General features: G+C 40.3%; 1 protein-coding gene across 13 annotated transcripts in view; it reads left to right on the top strand.

Annotated features, from left to right (window-relative positions):
- LOC122973443 (adhesion G protein-coupled receptor L3-like) overlaps positions 1-19229 on the top strand; it is a 243642-nt gene that overhangs the window by 185061 nt on the left and 39352 nt on the right. For all 13 annotated transcript variants that reach the window (XM_044340968.1, XM_044340969.1, XM_044340972.1 and 10 more), the window contains 4 exons: positions 6210-6393; positions 10995-11117; positions 12550-12755; positions 15085-15261. In XM_044340968.1, the coding sequence (XP_044196903.1) occupies positions 6210-6393; positions 10995-11117; positions 12550-12755; positions 15085-15261 (690 nt within the window). The remainder of the gene's footprint in view (positions 1-6209; positions 6394-10994; positions 11118-12549; positions 12756-15084; positions 15262-19229) is intronic.

Below are 19229 nucleotides of genomic sequence, written 5' to 3'. Positions count from 1 at the left end.
CTTCAACAGTACATTGGGAAAAGGCAGATTGTGTGAGTGCAGGTGTGGTTGTGGTGAAGGAGGGACGTTCTGCTAGTCCCAAATACGATACAGGGCGTGTGGTTCATGTCTAAATGAGATTAGGAGTCTCAACTTGATGGAGGGCGTTTATCTTGTTTAAGTGGTAAACAAGTAGATGACACTTCAGTTCACCTGGTACCGAGGTCTTGATCACGTTAAGATCATCAGGGAGTTTGAGTACAAGGAGCTTTATTTGCTGTTTCAGTTACATATTCACGAGTGGTTCAACCTGCAGTCCTCTCCCTGCCATAGTTGATCAGAGGCAGATGAAACAATGATTAATCATGGCTACATCTGAATTTTTCTTGGTTGTTCATGAACAGTGATTTCTGCTACTTGTCACAGCCACTTTAATCCCACTGAACAGGATGTGGCCTTGATAAAGCTACAAAGGATATAATGATCAACTCCCTATGTTCTGCATTCCCCCTGCAGAAATTTTCTTTGTTATGCCCTTTGATTTTGAACAAACATGATAAAAATGGCGTCCTGCCTCCCGTTCTTTTGGTCATTAATAGCAGCTTGTTCATAGGTAGTGACATTATGGTCACCCAATTACTGTGATTATGTCCATCCATGTTGTTCCAAGCTATAGTGAAACACGCTAGCTCTGAATGGCTTCTTCCTCTGGCATGTATTTTGTTTTAAAGCAAGTTGGTGTCGTGGGAGTTACAGAAAAATTCTGCTTTGAATACTCTGAGCCAATTCTGCTATAAATGATCAGAAACAATATCCCGTTCCTTAGTTGGTGCCAAGTGATTGTGAATGTGCAGGATACAGGGAGGATATTGAGCTCCAAGCCCTCATTAAAATGACACCTTAGCATGCACAGATGACCAGGGGGAGTGTCACAGTGCGGGATGACCTTAGAGCAGGCGGAACGAAGGGAGGCTCCTCATTCAGGAATGTAACAAGATGATAAAATTTCCCTGGTAGTCAATTTGTTGAAAGATGAAGATAACCACATCCTCATAAACACAGACCTCCTCATCTGGCCCGCAGTGCAGAGTTCTGCTTGAATAATCTATGTGCCATTTCTGCTCACAGTGGAGAGAGAGTGTAGGAATCTCAGGAATATTCAGGATTTTTTCCAGTATGGTGTAATGTTTTTTCAGATGAGATTTTAGTAGTTTATTTAGGCTATACACAAACAGTACATTAATACAAACCTTATTCTCACATTCAAGCCAATTAAGCGGGGTTGTAATTACTTATACCTTGACAGATAACATGGTAAATTCAGTTTAGGACTATTGAATGTTTGTATGAGTGGGTCCCTGTTTTGTTTGTATCCTCTGCTGTTTTTTTGGAGCAATTTTAAGTTAGAGTCAGTGAAGCTCAACTTCTACTGCATATTTTTCTAATGAAAAGCCCATCAGAAATGAGAGGGATTATTCTCTTTGAACAACTGGAAACAATTTGCGAATAAAAAACAGCATTTCTGCTAGAGAAGAGAAACTGGAAGCAGCGGCGGTGAGTGTGACATGACTGTTGATGGAGTCAATGCTGTAGAAATATACATCATACCGAATTTATCAAGAGTCATCAAAGTGCTGATCAAGACGAGAGGAAGTGTTGAGTTTCATCAACAGCAAACAGCTTCAACAGCATATTAAAATGGCAGCAAATAAGAAAACAGGGCGGCCTCTTTCTAAAATACAATAAAATATACTTATGAAACAGGAAATGTGAAATAAAGGCTTGTCTCTAAAATAAGCCTCTTTTGAATAAATGCCTAATTCTCTCTGTAGTTGAGCTAAAAAGCCAGTACATACATAATTGTGCAGTAGTAAGATTAAACTTAAGACATAAGACTAAAAGCAAAAAGGTAATTCCTCTGTCACTCACAGACACAACCACCCACTTACTAGAGAGAGAAGGCATCATGAATTATTAAATAAGACGGTTGCAGAGATTCTCAAAAAAGACAGATGATTTTGCTAGCAGGTAAAATGAAGCTGGCAAAAGAAAGTCAGAAATGATGTTTCACCTGTGCCAAGAAACATCTAGTCAGATGTAAGAGGACAGAGAAAACAAGATATCCCACCTTGTTTGTGTTCTCTCCCTCCCCCCCCTACCCCCATTTTGAGATCAGCCTTCACCGTCAGTGAGAGAAACCAACTGGCCAAGAGGAAGGGAGGAGAAATGAGGGGATGAGAGAGGAGTGCACACAGAAAGCCGACCAGCAAGCGAGACAGAAAAGGAAGAGGGAGATCAGCCTCAGCCAGAATCAATTTCCCAGACCCAGAGTTCATTTCATCAATCAGCACACAGATAGAAGCGCACACACCACGGGTTGGCTTGGACTCGTGCCAAGCTCACGCTAATGTCCACCTCTCCCTTCCTTCCTCGTGCAGTGGTATAAATGGCCCGTGCAACTGCAGCTTTTCACGCCCGGTCATCATCCTTGTTCCAAGTGGAACGTTCCAGCAGTGACTTGAGTTAACGATTAGCATTTCCTCATCTACCAGGAACTAGAATATAGGTTTATACTGCCGGGTCACATTTAGCACAGGAAAATAAAGTAGCAAAAAAAAAAAAAAATGGTTAGGAGTGTGCAGCATCAGAGTGAGTGGTGGTACATTTGATAGATGGAGTGGCAGTGCGCTAACAGCAGTAAAATTGCAGTGAGCCAGCATCGCATCTCCATGACTCAACTGCACAGACTATGATGATGGTGGTGGTGTGCTGCTCTGTTGAACCCCCCCCCCCCACCCACCCACCATCACACACTCTCCTTCACTGCCTTTTTTCCCCACAGAGGCTAGAAATGATACTGTTCTCACATTGATCTCATGAAATTTTGTAGAATGAGCCCGACACTTTCAAGATGCAAATAACCTCCTCCGTGGATGAAAAGCAAGAGAAACAAGATTCTCCATATGGGGAAGGATTACATAGAGGAAATACAAATACAAACAGGCAAGGGTTTGACATCAAAACATAATGTGAAGGCACAGAGGGCCAGTTGGTGATTTGGTGATATAGATGTTTTCCCATCTAAAATAATAATTAAACTGTAGAAGACATTGTTTCTAGCCAAGTTGTTCTTATTTAAACATAACAAGGCAATTTTCAGACTCACAATAACACTACCTCCTCAGTTATTTCAGTTGGACCACTGCGATGACACCTGTTGACGAGGGGGCAAGTTTATATAAATGCTTGTAACAGCCAATTCCTGTGACAAACCTATGAGCTGCTACCAGAATGTATCCCCCCACCACAGCTGGGCAAGCAACCACATTCCGGTCAAATAGAAATAGGGAATTTCGTACTAAATAGTCCGTAACTTTGGAAGATAATGCCTCAATTTAGCTAACGGTGGCTGTGATTTTGCCCCTCATCTCTTAAAATGTCGCTTATTAGCTTCTGCGCCATTACGGAGCGTAGGAATGGTTAAAACAAAGACCTTTTTCCACATGCATATGAGCACATAAGTATTGTGTAAACACAGACTTCAAAAACCCCAAACATATCCTAAGTCGTATTAAAATCTGGCATTCCTCAGTGATAGCTTACAGCACTGTAGGCAGCTGAACAAAACACTCAGGAACTCAAGGCAATAACACAGAAAACAGACGTTTTTCCATTCAATATGACCTTTAACTGAAGTTATTTTACTTATCTAAATTGTTGATAACAGTTGGTAAACCGTTTTACAGGACAATGACAGAAAAATGGCCCAATTTAACGTCGGGCCACTCAATACTTTTATGATGAAGGAATGCAATTTCTCCAAGCACACTCAAGTGTGCTTTGGAATTCCTTTCATTGTATTCAGGCTGCAGCAACACTGCTGCCAACAAATAGTTCCAAAACAAGCCTGATATCGGCGATTGTAGACGCACAAGTAACGATACGAGTTCTGTTTTCATATCTTTTACATTACACTGCGCTGTATGTTTAGTGCATGGGATATGTTGAAGATGTGGTAATTGTCATCACTCACTTGGCTTCCAACATAAAGACAATACTCACTTATTGCTTTTATTCGGTTGATCTTACAAATGCCTGAAGGGTCAGTAAGAAACTGATCTTTATTCCAATATAAATTACATCCTACACCCTATGTACCCTGCCCTCGGTTGTTTTACTCACTCTTGTTTATCAGTTATCCATCGCATATCAAGTTCCTGACCCACCCCTAGGGCTTTGGGGGGAGCTACTTATCCACCTTGTTCTTTCTGTACATCTCCTCTACATGTGAAAAATGCAAGAGAGCCTCCCCTCTGCAAGTCCATCAATTCTTTCCTCTGAAGAACCATTATTTCAGTTTTTTAAGAAGTGCTAGAAAAAGAAAAAGAAAAAAATCTTGCTGTAGTGAACAAAAAAAAAAAAAAGTCAGTGCCTGAAGAAAAAGAGCGCCTTAATTGAGAGTGAATCAACCTCTGCCTCTAGCTGAATGTCAAAAGGTGTGATTGGAGATTGGCTGCAGATAATGAATAATTACATTAAAGTTGGTAGACTGCCTCTGCCTGTGCATGTGCCCGCAAGTTTGTGTGTATTTCTGTATACTAGCAGGTGCAGAGGTGTGTTTTCACTCTTGCATCAGTCTCTCTGTGTGTGTGTGTGTGTGTGGTTGTGTCTTGGTGTGGGTGTGGGCGGCGAAATGTGTGCAGGGTATGTTTTGAATGAGGAAAAGCCAGCTGGTGCTATTTGAAATTCTCAGCCAGTGCCAGTGAGTTGAATACAATCATCCCTCCGTCTCCTCGTGCTATCACATTGATTCGAAACAAACACACAACTTAACATTATAAGGTAATTTAGGGGTCCATTACACTTATGCTTTGTGACTGTAACGTCTGTCCTGATTGCTTTTTTTCCCCCTTTTTTTGAACAGGAATTAATTTGATAAACTCAAGCACATGATTTTTCTTATCGCCTTTGGTTTTATACCCATGACTCTTTTTGGAGTCATTCTAAACCTCCTTTTCATAATCCATTGATCAAAAAAGGGGATCTAAGTGCAGTGAAGTAAATTCCTGTTAGAGGAGTTCTGTTTTTTACATACATACATCATACTGCAGCCTCCATCTTCAAGATGTCACAAGTGTGTACACTGGCTTTTGAAGAAGAGCAAAGGGAATACATGAAGGCGGCTGCGATTCTTCAAAATCTGAGCAAATTTTTTTTATCAGATGTATGATTTCCTCTGTGGAGTGTGGAAATGTTACTTCTATCACCAGTGCAGGAAGTCTTTGAAAATTATGCATTTGACCACCTGCTGCACTGTAATGGGTTAGGGTTAGGGTTAGAAATAGCTTCTTCTTTTTTTTTTTTTTACCAGGGGCAGTCAGGCTCATTTTGCTCTTTGGAACAGTGGTAGCGGGAAGGAATTGCTTTGCTTGACCAATTAGTATTCCATTCATAAATCTTGCCATTGGCATTTTTAAATCTTTAATGGCTCTTAATTTTTCATCTTGTCTTGAGAATGTTCTTGTTTCTTCCTTGCTTATGAGCTTCAGCATTGTTGTGAGGAGATTAAAGAAGGCATAATAGTTGTTCGATGCCATTAATATGCAAGAGAGAGTTGAGCTGAATGGTTGCAGCTACCAGCGAAATGCCTTGTGCAGTACATCCATTGGCTTTTGGAACTGAGTGTCTCAATGTTGTGGTATTTTTTTTTTCCCCTCACAGTGCTTTTGTGTATTGGGATTGTCTGTATGGAAGAACATTTATCACACCAATTAAAGGCTCTAGCCTCAAGTCATGTAAGAATTGGCCTCCAGTCTTGTAAGCACTGGCTCTGATTCATTTGCATGATTAATTTGTCCTGTAGATAAAAAAGAGACAGCAACTAAAGCAACCTAACAACATATCCAATGTCATTATAGATTCAGGTGTTGCCGCTACTACTTGATGATCCATGTCCAAAGGCATAACTTGTAAATGATTTGGAAAAAGCTCATGAAATTGCTTAGTAGAAAGATGATTATGGAATTTTAAGTTCAAATGAAACAGAGGACAAAAAGCGTTTCATGCTTCTTCCTTGCACAATCCCACTGGACTGTATGATTTGTTTTCCAGTCCTGAAGTCTCTTTGATCTTCCCTCACTCATACCGTTTACCAAATCACCATGTCAAACAACAGCAGTCCCAGACCAGCTTAGCTTCTTTTCACTAAATCTATGATTTGGACTCCCCAGGCCATGGTGGAGACGGTCAACAATCTGCTGCAGCCACAGGCCCAGGCAGCATGGAGGGAGCTCAGCACAGGCGAGCAACTGCGGGCCGCCACCATGTTGCTGGATACGGTGGAGCAAGGGGCCTTCGTTCTGGCTGACAACCTGCTCAAGACAGACATTGTGCAAGAGAACACTGACAACATCCGTGAGTATAAATATATTCGTTAGTTGTGTTTCTTCACGTGCTAATGTCACTTACTGTTACTTTTTCTCTCCTAATACTGATCCCGATACCTAAATTAAGGGTATTTGCCAATACTGGGTACTGATCTGATACAAAGTGCTCTCTTTTCCCCAAGTTTTAAATCTGTATAACACTTCCTCACTGCATGGAGCAATTTTTGGCAACGTTGTCACCTTATTGTGAAGCACATACAGAAAGTTATGAGTAGCAGCAGTTGCTTAACACCTCAAAATTACGAGTGGAAAACAGAAAATATTAAGGTTTTCAATGTGGCTTGTCCCAATCATAGACTGTATATAAAAATGGATGTAGCGAGGTGTGATGTCACCTATTGGTTTGCATTGGAGCTGGTTTGAAGGTAGGTATCATAATCAACATTAAACCTACCAAAATATTGTGACAATAGTCCAACTCAGCAGACCTCGAAGCTACGATAAGTTTTCAAATCTTATTAACAGAGCAATAATTTCCAAAATGACCACCAGCATTTGGCGATTGAGACCACAATGACTCAAAAAAATTATTGACTTTGAAGTCTGAATGGGAGTCAGTTGGAACCAGCATCTAGTAGCCGTCAATGGCATTGTCCTTCTGCATTGGTTCAGCCTCAAGCCATGGTACAGTAGTTGCCACTTAGTCCTGATCCACTTAGTAAGGTCAATATTAGGGATTGGGGTATCCCTACTTACTGTATATACAATATATGCAAACGAAATTTGCTTGCTTCGTGGGCGTATAATTATATAGAAATCTCTGTCTTTCGCAGATATTAGAAATAATGATAATAAAAATGTTTGCCAGCAAATTGGTTGTTTGCATGAGTAAACCAGTTTGGACAAAACTAAGTACATTTTTCCTCAAGGTGCTGGAAAACAGATTATTAGCTCAGCTGGAAGACTCAGCATCGTCAATTATGAGATTTAGACAATTAGAGGCTAAAATTGAAGAGCTGAATGTTTGGTTCAGCCTTTTATAATGTTTTCTATTGGTGCTCTCTCAAGTGTCTGAATTGTTTTATCCTTCACTGGTCTTGCCGGTTGTACAGAGGTTACAAAGTTCACCATACAGCTATTGATCCGGGGTGCTCTCATATCGACAGCTGAGCTCTTGAGGCTGTAGAACAAGTGTGACGGTCACTGGATTAATGCTTTCTCCCTCGCAGGAGGTTAAGTTTGGCAGGGCTGCTTATGGCTGATGGCAGTCAGCTGTAAATTGACAATTATCTGAAATGATTGTGTTTATATTCATGTCAATTATCAGCCGGAATACACCACTCGTCTTGCAGATCAGGGATCAGTGCTCATTATTCAGTGTATAAATACCGAGTGAGCACAGATAATAGAACTTCTATCATCAACGTTTCCCCACGTGGTGCTTTTCAAAACCGGATACATCAGCTGTTGAAAAGTGGAATTTATTAAATCTGCAGTTTACGTTGAGAACCATTTACAAAAGGTATGGCGACTGGGGCAAGGGGAATTAAGAAAAAATAATGTTATGATGCATTGCCCTCTTCTCCGAACAAGGTTTTTTTTTTTTTAAAGATCCTGCTGCCATGGCAACCTAAAAATATAGGTCTACTGACTTAAAAGGAAGCAAGCGTAAGGAGAATTAATAAAATGGATTTTATTGTATCTGGCACACAATTCATCTGGGTATTAAGGAGATTCTGGGCTCATTTGGAGGGAGAGTGAGACGATCCCTGCACAACTCAAGTGAGATTTTATAGCACATAGTGGTAGTCTGGTTAATTATGTGCCGGTGACATGTTTACTAGGCCTTATCTCTCTGTTTGCTCGGCTCATTTTTTTTCATCCAGTTGGCTTTGTTGGCTCCTGCAATCCCTCATGCCACGCAGGGTAGTTAAATGAGGACAAGGAGGCCATTTAAACATTGGTAATCACCGCATCAGCTAATTATTGATTTCTCACACTGAAGTACGTGTAAAGTGAAGGGTTTTGTGTGTTCAGGTGTACTGTAGCTCGCACACCTTGCACCTGGTGACATGCTTTTAATGTCAGGGGGAGCCGGTTTTCTTGCTTTTAAGTGAATCCTGAACAGTGAGAAAGCCTTGTTCCAATTTTAGGCCCAAGCTGATAATGAGATCTATTTTCTTCGCTTTCAAAGAAGAGGGATATTTCCTCACCCATTGTGTTTGTGTTTGTGTTTACTCGTCACAGTGCATGTGCTCGTCTGGGGCTTTGTCTGCGCAAGTGTGCTTCTCTCTGCATGATAATCTTATGAACAGATTTCTGCCGATTAGCGTGTTATTTAAACCGGCTTTGAAGGTATAGCCTTTGGGTCCAACAACTACTATGGCATCAAAGAAATTCCCTAAAGCCCATCGTAAGCTCTTTTACACAACCACCCAGGGAAAAGCGAGTGAGAGAGGGAGAAGAAAAATGCTTCCTTTATTTAAAAGGCAGGCTTGGAATCCAGGGAATCGTGAACTATCTGGGGTATTGTCTTAGCTAAGTTGAATAGGAATGTATCACCGAAACCCCCTGGCCTTTGCGAAAGCACAAGAGAATGTTAATACAAAGGGGTTTTTTTCTTTTTTCTTCTTTTAAAGGAAAAATATGGGAAGCCTTGGTATGAGAACAGATACAAAGGGAGGATTAAATGTGGCCTCTTTGTAGCTTTTCGTGGGCACTAACCTTTATCAAAGTCAGAGGTGTCATAGTCCACTGACATCAGATCGTCAGCTGAATACCTTATCAGAATTAATGAAGTTTCTATTTCTTACCCTTGATGAAACTGTGTTTCAAGTTCAGAATCTCCGATACAGATCAGCCAGTTTATGTGTTGTGATCTCCAGCGACACCATATTTCACTGTGGTTGTAGAGTACAACTCAAAGCAGTTTCACACTAGTCTGAAATCGGTTATGACATCAGTGTTATTGCAACTTATCAATATCTTTGTATTGACAATGGATTAAATGACTGTATAATGTGAAAGGGATCATTCATAGTGACAAACCCACCGAGAATTATCACCAGACTCTGCGGTTCACCTCAGCTCTGTGGAGATTTTTAGCGTCTTTCAGCTCATTGTTTTGGTTTTACGTCCCCAAACTATTGTTTTGGTTGAGTCTCACCACTCTCATCAACCTAGTTTCCAGCCACAGGGGCATCTTTTTTCAGCAAAAAAGCTTGAATTAACCCACACTTTTATAAGGTGATATGTTAAGTGACTGCAAGTGGCCAAAAATGAAACTATTTTGCTAACTTATAATTAGAAATTAAAACAAACATGTCTTGCATAGTTATATTGATATGTATTTAAATTTGGTGATGCAGATGATAACACCACAGCCCTGTGAGGTGGTTTTGGTGATTTGCAGATAGCATCTAACCATCTACTGTATTAGAACTGGGCAAAATGAAGTTGAAAAGTATTTTTAGACATCTAGATTACATACAACCTTTGTTTTAACAGCATTTATGTTATGATTTGAGACAGCATAGGTGGGGAGAGAAAGGGGTTAATGACGTGCAACAACTGGGCTGAAATCAAACCCAGGACATTACAGTTATGCAGTTTGCACCTTAACCCTTACTATTTGTACAATAGCTGTTGAAAGCTGCCACAAAGTGCCTTATTTACTTCTACCTGCAAACCGGGTATAGTCTATAAGGCTCACATTTTCTTTTGGAATATGACATTTGTGCAAATCTTTTCCGTATTTTTGCCTAGTAATGAGTCAGTGGTTTCATCTTGGTGCATAGGAAGTTAATGTGACATTTAGGAATGCCTAGACTTCACACAGGTCACCGGTACTTGAGATGAGAGAACACTCGACTGCTTTATTAAACTGAATTGTATCATACCATAATAACTTTGATGGAGTGAGCTTTTTATTTCACCCAGGCTCCTATCAGCAGCTCAATTTACTCTGCTGTATGACGGCAGAGTCTTTGAACCATAAATTAGGAGCTTGCTTCAGACACAACAGCTGTTGAGCTGCCGCAGAAGCAAGCTTGTCTTCCCTCGCTGGTCTTTATCTCCTCCTTGTATCTCTCGCTCTGTGTGCTCTTCAAGAAAAAAAAGATTCCTTGAAATGAAGGCGTCTTTTCTTTCTGAAGGGCAAAGAAAGCCTTTGTTTTTACATTTTAAGAGGAAATAATGTCACCTAAACACTTGATAGTCACTTGATTAAGAAGCCTATAGTAAGACACTGACCTCCCCTGCACACAAAGAGCTGAGAGGAAGGTAGTCCTTCAAAGTGACATGAGTAAAGAAAGAATGTTGCACTTGGAGCTCTTTAGAAAAGCACTGATTAATAAAATCAGGTCCTACAGAAGGAAGGTTTTTTAATCAGAGACATGATTGAAGTTTGAAATTTGCATATTGCTACATTCTGTTATAGTTGTTAGGTCTTTGCCAGATAGGAATAATAACACACTTCACACAGAGGTCAAGTGCAAAACATTTAAAAGTTTTGTTATTTTTTTGAATGAATGCAAGCACTTTTTTATGTATATTAGCTTGCTTATAATACAAAAGCTGTCACTGATTATTAAATGTTGTCTTGCTTGTGTCCATTCTGTATATGTGCAGAGCTGGAGGTAGCAAGGATGAGCACAGATGGGAATCTGCCTGATCTCAAGTTCCCACAGACTGGAGGACAAGGCAACTCTATTCACCTCTCCGCTAACACGCTAAAGCAGCACGGAAGAAATGGTGAGTGGTCAAAGCTTTGAATCTTTTATTGGTTCCCTATTGTTGGTTTGAAGTGTGATCATGTCTTCAGTTGGTGTATTATTCAGGTATGTGATTAAAAAAACAAAGAAAATATGTGCCTCAGCTATAATAGAAATATTGTTGTATTTGAAAAACGTTTTGGTGCGCAAGATCTACTATAATCAAAATGCCTTTTGGTTATTTATTCTTTTCTACTTCTGGATGTCACACTGCATGGAACTGCATCGGTTTTGTGGGAATTTCATCCCAGATGCTTGTGAATAACTTTCAATTTGCTGCCCAAATCCTTTGTTGGACAACATAAAAAGCACATGGACTGTTCTGCAGTCTTCAAACAGAGCCCTGGCTGTAGAATTAGTTACATTCAAGCACTGCCTCTAAACTGTAAATGAGGCAGTTAGACACAATACATAGCTATCTTCGGGAGCAATGCAGTCCCCACTTTTAGACTTTATTATCAGTTCATGCAAATCACAATCGACTCAAACTGCGCCCGTGGCCTCTCAGCTGGATGACTAAGTCCATGTCCAGCCGTGCCCAGGCAGATCATTATAGCAGGGTGGTGGATATTTCCCTGTCATCCGGTGCTATAGCACCCAAATTGTTTTCTTTTCATCTGACTGAGTGATCTCAGTCACAGCGGGAGGGAACTTTCTTTCATATCGGTGCTCAAAAGTGAGACGGCAGGAGGGGAAAGAAATGCGTGTGAGAGAGAAAGAGGGGAGGAAATTATTAACAAGAAAAATGCTCGCCTTTGTCACTGCCAATGGAAGTATGGTAACCAAATTTTTGGACGCTGAATAAAAAACTGTTTGTTGATGCAGGAAAGGTTGTTTTTTTTCCTTTTTCTTCTTGCAGAACTATTTTGGCAACCTTGACAAAGGTCTCTTTTTTTGACAGTTTTACTATATACATTTTCCGAATCTTGTGTTAACAAAGCTTCAGCTGAATGGTTATTTTCTTTCTCCAGCATTGCAAAAATTCAATACTCCTATTTATGCTGTATAAAAAGCATTCAATTGGGCCCCTTGCTCCTTGATAGACTACACATGGAAGAACAAACATTCAAATGGACCATCATATGAATTCTTCCCAGCACTGTACATACACTATGGGGCTTGGGCTCTTAGTCCCAAGTAAGGGAAATTTTACTGCTACAGCATACGATATTATTTTAGACAGTAATGCTCTTCCAGCTTTGTGGCAACAGTTTGGGGAAGACTCTTTGCTGTTTTAGCAGGACAATGCCCCAATGCACAAACCTGCAACCAGGTTCCAAAATCTTTCTAAGCTTTCTAGGAAGAGTGGAGGATGTTTTAGCAGTATACTAGTAAGATGTTAAACAATCACATATCGCCAAACAGTGTATTCTTTGTTCAAATTGTCACTCTCCCCAATTGTCCTCTTGCAGGTGAGATTAGGATAGCCTTCGTCCTGTACAAACACATCGGGGTCTACCTTTCAACGGAGAATGCCAGCATGAAGCTGGGCAGTGAAGCAATGGCTACCAATTACTCTGTCATTGTCAACTCACCGGTTATCACGGCTGCCATCAACAAGGACTCAAACAAAGTTTACCTCTCTGACCCGGTCATTTTTACCATCAGACACCTACAGGTAATTTTTATGTCTGCGTATCTGAATTGAGACATATTTTATTTCTGCTTTGATGTGACTGCTTACTGCGTTTAATGTGCATTTTGTCTATTTCTCTTTCACTTACGCACACACTTTCTTGACAGAAACCTTTTCATCGCAATTTTCCTTTATCCCTGAAGCACAACAAAAAAAATCACAAAACCCAGGCCTCACACAAAGAAAATTAAGTTTATGAAAAAGATAGTTTTATTCAAAGAAGCGTGTGAAAAACTCAATTGAGGAAAGCAAAATTGCTCACAAGGTGATTTGGAGGAATGCATGTTGTGTTTTTATTAGTTTTAACAAATGCCAGTCTGATCTCCTGAACAAATATCAGTCATATTGAGCCTCACTGGAGGCTGCTTAGTCATTGCAGGGAGTCGCAACTTCTCCCTCTTGACTCCATTATCTTCTCCACACTCTGCTACCCTCGGAATATCCCTGTTGTCTATGAACAGCGCCTTCAGCGATTATTAGGGATGTTGAACAACCATAAGAGAATTGCGGCGGGTCTCATGTGTGGGAGGGACCTGGAAGAAAGCAACAAGGGCAGAAAAAAAAAAGCACAGAGCAGAGAGGGATGGAGAGAGTAAAAGGACGATAGCTTATGAGTGTCAGAATTAAATGGTGGGAAAATGTCAGGGGCAATGTCAGCTCTGTTATTGCTGTGTCACCTGCCTTAAGTGTAATTTGTAATTTGGACTCTAGATTCAGTAATTTTACTGTTGATCTAATGTTAAGGCGCTGGCGTTTTTATACCCTTTTCTTGCTCAGATCAAGTCATCTTCAAATAAAACAGTGCCCTTTTGGAAAAGTGTGTTTTCTGCGCTGTAGCTTTTCAGCTTACAACAGAAGAGTGTACCAAGACAGCTGCTGCTGGAAATGTCATTTCATCATGTTAAAAGTGCCATAAACATACGGACATTTACATACAGAATACATTTTGTGTAAACTGGGGGCTATACAATTAATCATACAATAACAATGATCACAGTTTGGGCTTCCACTATTAATTAATCATAATTGGATGCAATATTGATGTTTTGTGTATAAAGTAGTTGCTTTGATGCATCACATCAAGAGCTCCCTCTTCTCTGGTAAACTGGTAAACCAATCAGAGGTGTTGTTATGAGAACGCTCTGATTAACAGGTCTCTGCTTCCCAAGCATGGCTGTGGCTGCAGGCAAGAATATTTTCATTTTTTTTCTATAGACACATACTCCTTTTGATTTGGTGTACACTACTGTATTATTATTATTGCATCTACTACATGGAGCAAATTGTATGCATGACATACTGCATGTATTATGCTTCCATACCGAATCAAAGCTATTAATTATTTATCTCAGGTAGTTTGAGTCTCCATATCTCGACTCTGCTACCGAGCATGGGTTCCTATTTTTTTGGCTTCCCATAGTTAAGTTCCACTCTCAACCATGATATTTTGGATCACTGGTCTTCTGGGATGATGATGTGTCCTCTAGTTACTGTTTCGCTTCCTTGCTTCCCTACTTAATGGGACCAATTAAAGTCATTAATGGGACAGAGGGTCATGCTGTCTTCTTGCTGTGGAATATTTTACACAGGGTTTGGTGTGTGAAGGGTAAGCTCAATCAGCAGCAAATTTACATTCAGAGAGGATAAACCTTATTAGACTAATTACCCTACTGTGAAACTGTGAAACTATGAAAAACTACATCTCCTCACAGTGTTTATTGTAAGAAAGCAGATGCGTTTAACCTTGAAGGCTGTGACTGACAAAGGAAAGGATCGTCAGTGTGCCCCCCTTTCTTTCCAAAGCCACAAAAGAAATTGGGCTCAAGAGGAAAGGCATTTGATGTATCTATTTATCAGCGGTTATGTTTTGTTGTGCTTGTGTGTCACCCAACCTCAGTGTCGTGGATGACTTTTATAAAATGGCAAGTGAGATAGCGGGGAGGCGCTCGTCGTCAGGGCTGTAGCCCGGTGCAGACAGCAGTGGTGCCCATTAAACAGTGGGGCAGTCCATTGTCACGCAGTGAAAGTTAAAGAGAAAGGTCAAAAAACACAATGAAAAACAGGCATGGGGCCGCTTGATGCTGTTTGACCGTAAAACCACCTGCTATTCACTTTAAAATGGATACGGATTACAGTGGTGAAAAAATTTGCCTATTTTGAGGATATTTATACTGCCCACCAAGGAAAGTTTAAATGTAAACAGCTAATGTGTGATTATATCCATACGGCTCTGTTTCACTCAGCAAAAGGACCCTGTATGTTTTCCTCTTATTAATTCAGTCGTCATTTATTTGTTTTCTCCCTCCAACAGCAATCTGAGGAGAATTTCAACCCCAACTGTTCATTCTGGAGTTACTCCAAGCGAACCATGACTGGCTACTGGTCGACACAGGACTGCCGCTTGCTAGGCACAAACAGGACACACACCACATGCTCCTGTACACATCTTACCAATTTTGCTGTCCTCATGGCCCACGTCGATGTCAAGGTAGGAAAGTTGTTTTCCCCTTTCTTGCTTCTTAGTTGGTCGATTTATCCTGAAAAATGTCCAATTTAACAAATGCGGTCAAAGAAAATGAAATTGCATTGATCCACCATGGTTTACACAAGGTGATTGGTTGACAAGAGAAGTGAGAGGGTCCAGACAGTGTTAAGCATTGTAAAGCAGAAGGCATCCCTTACATCACTGTTTGTTGATATGTTTTATATTTCCCTTGATTTTTGGTTCAGAGTAAAATAGAGTGATAAAAACATTTACTGTCTTCTGACCTTCACAGCTCTTTGTAGACTAACATTTAAAGTGCCAGTATTACACCCTGTTCATATAGCTTTAAACAATGACCCTGTCAGTATTAAGTGTGTATTGACTGCAGCCATCTTAAACCTCACATATGTGAAGTAGACCAAGTATACGGTTGGCTCCAGTCTGTGGTGTGTTCGTCTTCACAGGTTCAGAGCAACAACAATGTCTAAAATACATTTTATATATTGCTTTTACAGCTTTTGACCTCTTTTTGAATCTCCATGAATAACATCAGAACAGGAATCTCTTTGGTGTATCTTTAGTTTTCTTTTTACTACCTCTCTTTGTCATGACCACAAGTTGGACTTAATTCTTTGCTTTACTATGACTGTAACAGCTAGCTTATTTTCTCTGTCTTTAGTATTAGCAAAGAGCAATACACCCCTTTCACACATGCAGTCTACACCTGAAATGTTCAGGAACATTTCCTGCGTGGGGGTCATGTGTGAATGGGAGCAGGGATCAATATTCTGGAGAAACTGTACCACCAATTTCCCACCTCAAGACCTTGTAACATTTTTGGGAAAATGCTGGTACAGCTGTGTTGTGAGTGAAAGAAGTAACATTACAGGGAGGGACACGTAAAGGGTTACAGCCCTCTGATGAAAGACACTTTCATGTGGAGCAAGTGAACCAAGCACAAGACTGAATAGAGGAGACACTGCTATTTTTTGAATGTTTAAATATTTTAAATAAAATGTTGACACTCTTTTGTAAATGTTGATTCACGTAACTTTAACAGTATTGCTTTCATAAAGCCATATTGATTATTCAAAGCTCCATCAGACACTGAGCCACGCTCAAGCTGATTATTCAAAATCTTCAATCTGACGGAGCTTTGAATAATCAATATGACTTTATGAAAGCAGTACAGTTAGTTACGTGAATAAAAATTTACAAAAGAGAGTGAACATTTTATTTAAAATCTTTAAACACAACACAAAAAAATAGCAGTGTCTCCTTGGCTCCCTTTTAAAAGTCTGTGCTTAGTGTGACAATATCACAGCATCATGTTCCATTTAGCATAATTTAATAATTTTATCTTATCTTTAATATCACAATCCAAATCATATCCTTAACGTTAACTACTCTTACGGAGCGCAGAGCAAAGTGTCAGATCCATGGAAAAGAACTGGTTTGTAATTAAGGATTTAAAATTCAATCGTCACTTCTGCTGATTAACGGGGCTCTGCAGGCGGGCATGCTGCTCCGCCAGAAACATCTCTAAATGTAGTTTCAGGACCATTTGTTCACTGACAAATAGCCTAAACTGTAAACATTGCACTGACATTCACAGCTAACATTAAACTGCTAATATCATACTCTCTGCTCCCGTCTGGCAGCCACCGTCACACACCCGCTCTCTCTCTCGACACACTCACTACGCACACAACCTGACATCCCCATCCCACCCTTGCCCCATCTATTCCAGCATTGCCATGGCACATGTGAAAAGGCGCAAAACAGAAATGTTCTTAAATGCGCGAATAGTGAAAATCACTAGCAGTGCTTGAAAAGTTATCCCAGTAATTTAGCAGAAACTATGTGTGAAAGAGGCTATACAGTAGGTGGTAATTTAGCTTATTAGCAAATATCTAATCTCTCGTTACATGAGAAGATTAATACAACGCTCATGTTTCTGTGCTAACTGTGAAGCAAGAGTCAGTATGTGATTAGCTTAGCTCAGCATAAGGACCAGAAGCAAAGGGAAGCTCAGTAACTCCTTTGTTTTAGCTGTACACTAACTTTTGTCCTTAGCTTTAGAAGTGCTGGTCGGCGTGTTTTTGCGTTAGCAAATCTGGCTGCTTTACCCTGCTTCTAGTCTAGTGCTAAGCTAAGCTAATGGCTTCCTGGCTGCAGCTGCATAGTTATGGAACAGAAAAGGGGATGGTATCAAAGCAAATTAGCGTATCTGTTTGTCTAAATGTCAAACAGTTCCTTTAAGATTTATTTCTTTGATACTTTGAAATTGTTGAGAGACAAAGCAAAATATATTTATAGGGAATTTAGAATTCTAAAAGGTTCATATTTATATTAATGCTATCGAACCCCAACTCTATTATCAAGATTTGAGTTAGTCTTAGCCATTCTCAACTGCTTCTTTTATTTATGTGTTAGTTATTTATCTATGTAAAGACAGGAGGGGGGGGGGGCGGGGGGAGAGAAAACATTTACATTGTATCCCCACATTGCAGGGTTCTTTCAGCGCACCATTTGGTTTATTGCCTTCAGGGAAGCCACAGAAACAAAGTGGTACAGTGTGTGTGGAGTGGAGGAGAGTAATTAATAGGGAGGTGATAATGGAAGTTGTTGTAAAAAAAAGAAAAAAAAACTGTCCAAGTAATAAAATGTGTAATTTGACAGTGAGATTTATGTGGTTTGATCACTGTGGATCTGAAAGCTGAAAGCTGGAAAAAAAAAAAGGGACGGGGAGATGGTAGTGAGAAAGTTAGAAATGGAAAAATCGAGCGATTTGGAGACGGAAAAGGTAGGAGAGCTGTGTCTTCGTTCTGATGCTGACAGACGGCTTAATTATTTCTGTCACAGGAAGTTTGAGGAGCTGGCTGCTGACAGAGCAGAGTAGTTCTTGGTATTTGGTATGGCATCTGTCTCTCCAGAGCCTCTCTTCTGAATCAGTGGGAGGAAAAAAAAAACCACTGAGCGCTGTCCCATTTGGCCCATGTCCATGAAACCACTAGACCTTCCTTTACCTCCCTCTATTTCCCAGTCCCACTCCCTCTCTTTTTCTTTTTTTTTCTCTTTCTCACAGTCACAATGCACAAACCCTATTGGAAAAACATTCATGCACATAATCATACACAAAATCTAAAATTCAGTATGTTCATTTTACCCTACACATACACACGTCTCCAGGGGGGTCTTGGATGGGATGGTTCACGTCTAGCTATAGAGAGACACTGTTTGTCACTCAACAGCATGACTTTTGGACCTGCTAAGCTCTCTGCAGGGCTGAAGCCGAGTCTGGAATAGAGAGGGAGCCATGAAGAATGGGAGCCTTCACGCAATGAAAGCAAAGCAGAAAAGTGAAAAAAAGAGGAAGCGGCAAAAGGAGCGCTTTCAGTCAAGCCAATCCCTAACATTTTGGAAAGCCTGGCTTGCTTGTGGCACTGCATTCACGAGAAGAAACTGGACAGTAGTTACACCCCAATTTTGAGTGATGGAGTTTTTTCACCTTCCCTTATTCTTTATCTTTTCCACTTGGATGTTATAAAAGCCATCTTGTCGGAAGGTGCTACTGAATGGGAGATACGGAGGCTTTTTATATGACAAACTGTCACCGTGTTGTATCTGAGAACCGAGTGAATGGAGGGAAAGTGGGAGCGTGTATATGTGTGCGAGAAAGAAAGAGGCAGAGAAAGAAATTTCATAAATTGAAGAGACTATCTGTTTTTGTATCCATGGCAACAGAACATAGCACTGCTCATCTCTGCATTGTTATTACTCATTACCCTCAGAGCAACAGATTATATTCTAACCTTGTTTATTTCTCAGTGGCATCTCAGAAATAAAAAAAAAAAACGATAGGCAAGCTGTAATTACAATTTTTCCTTTGAAGGACAGAGGTTCGCTATAGTATCACCATCATTTTTCATCTTGTTTTTTTCTTTTTTGTTTTTGTTTTTTGCCAATGG

Source organism: Thunnus albacares, chromosome 22, assembly GCF_914725855.1.
Source record: "Thunnus albacares chromosome 22, fThuAlb1.1, whole genome shotgun sequence".
Taxonomy (NCBI): domain Eukaryota; kingdom Metazoa; phylum Chordata; class Actinopteri; order Scombriformes; family Scombridae; genus Thunnus; species Thunnus albacares.
Note: the sequence above shows the minus strand (reverse complement) of the source record. Positions and strands in the feature narration are given on the sequence as shown.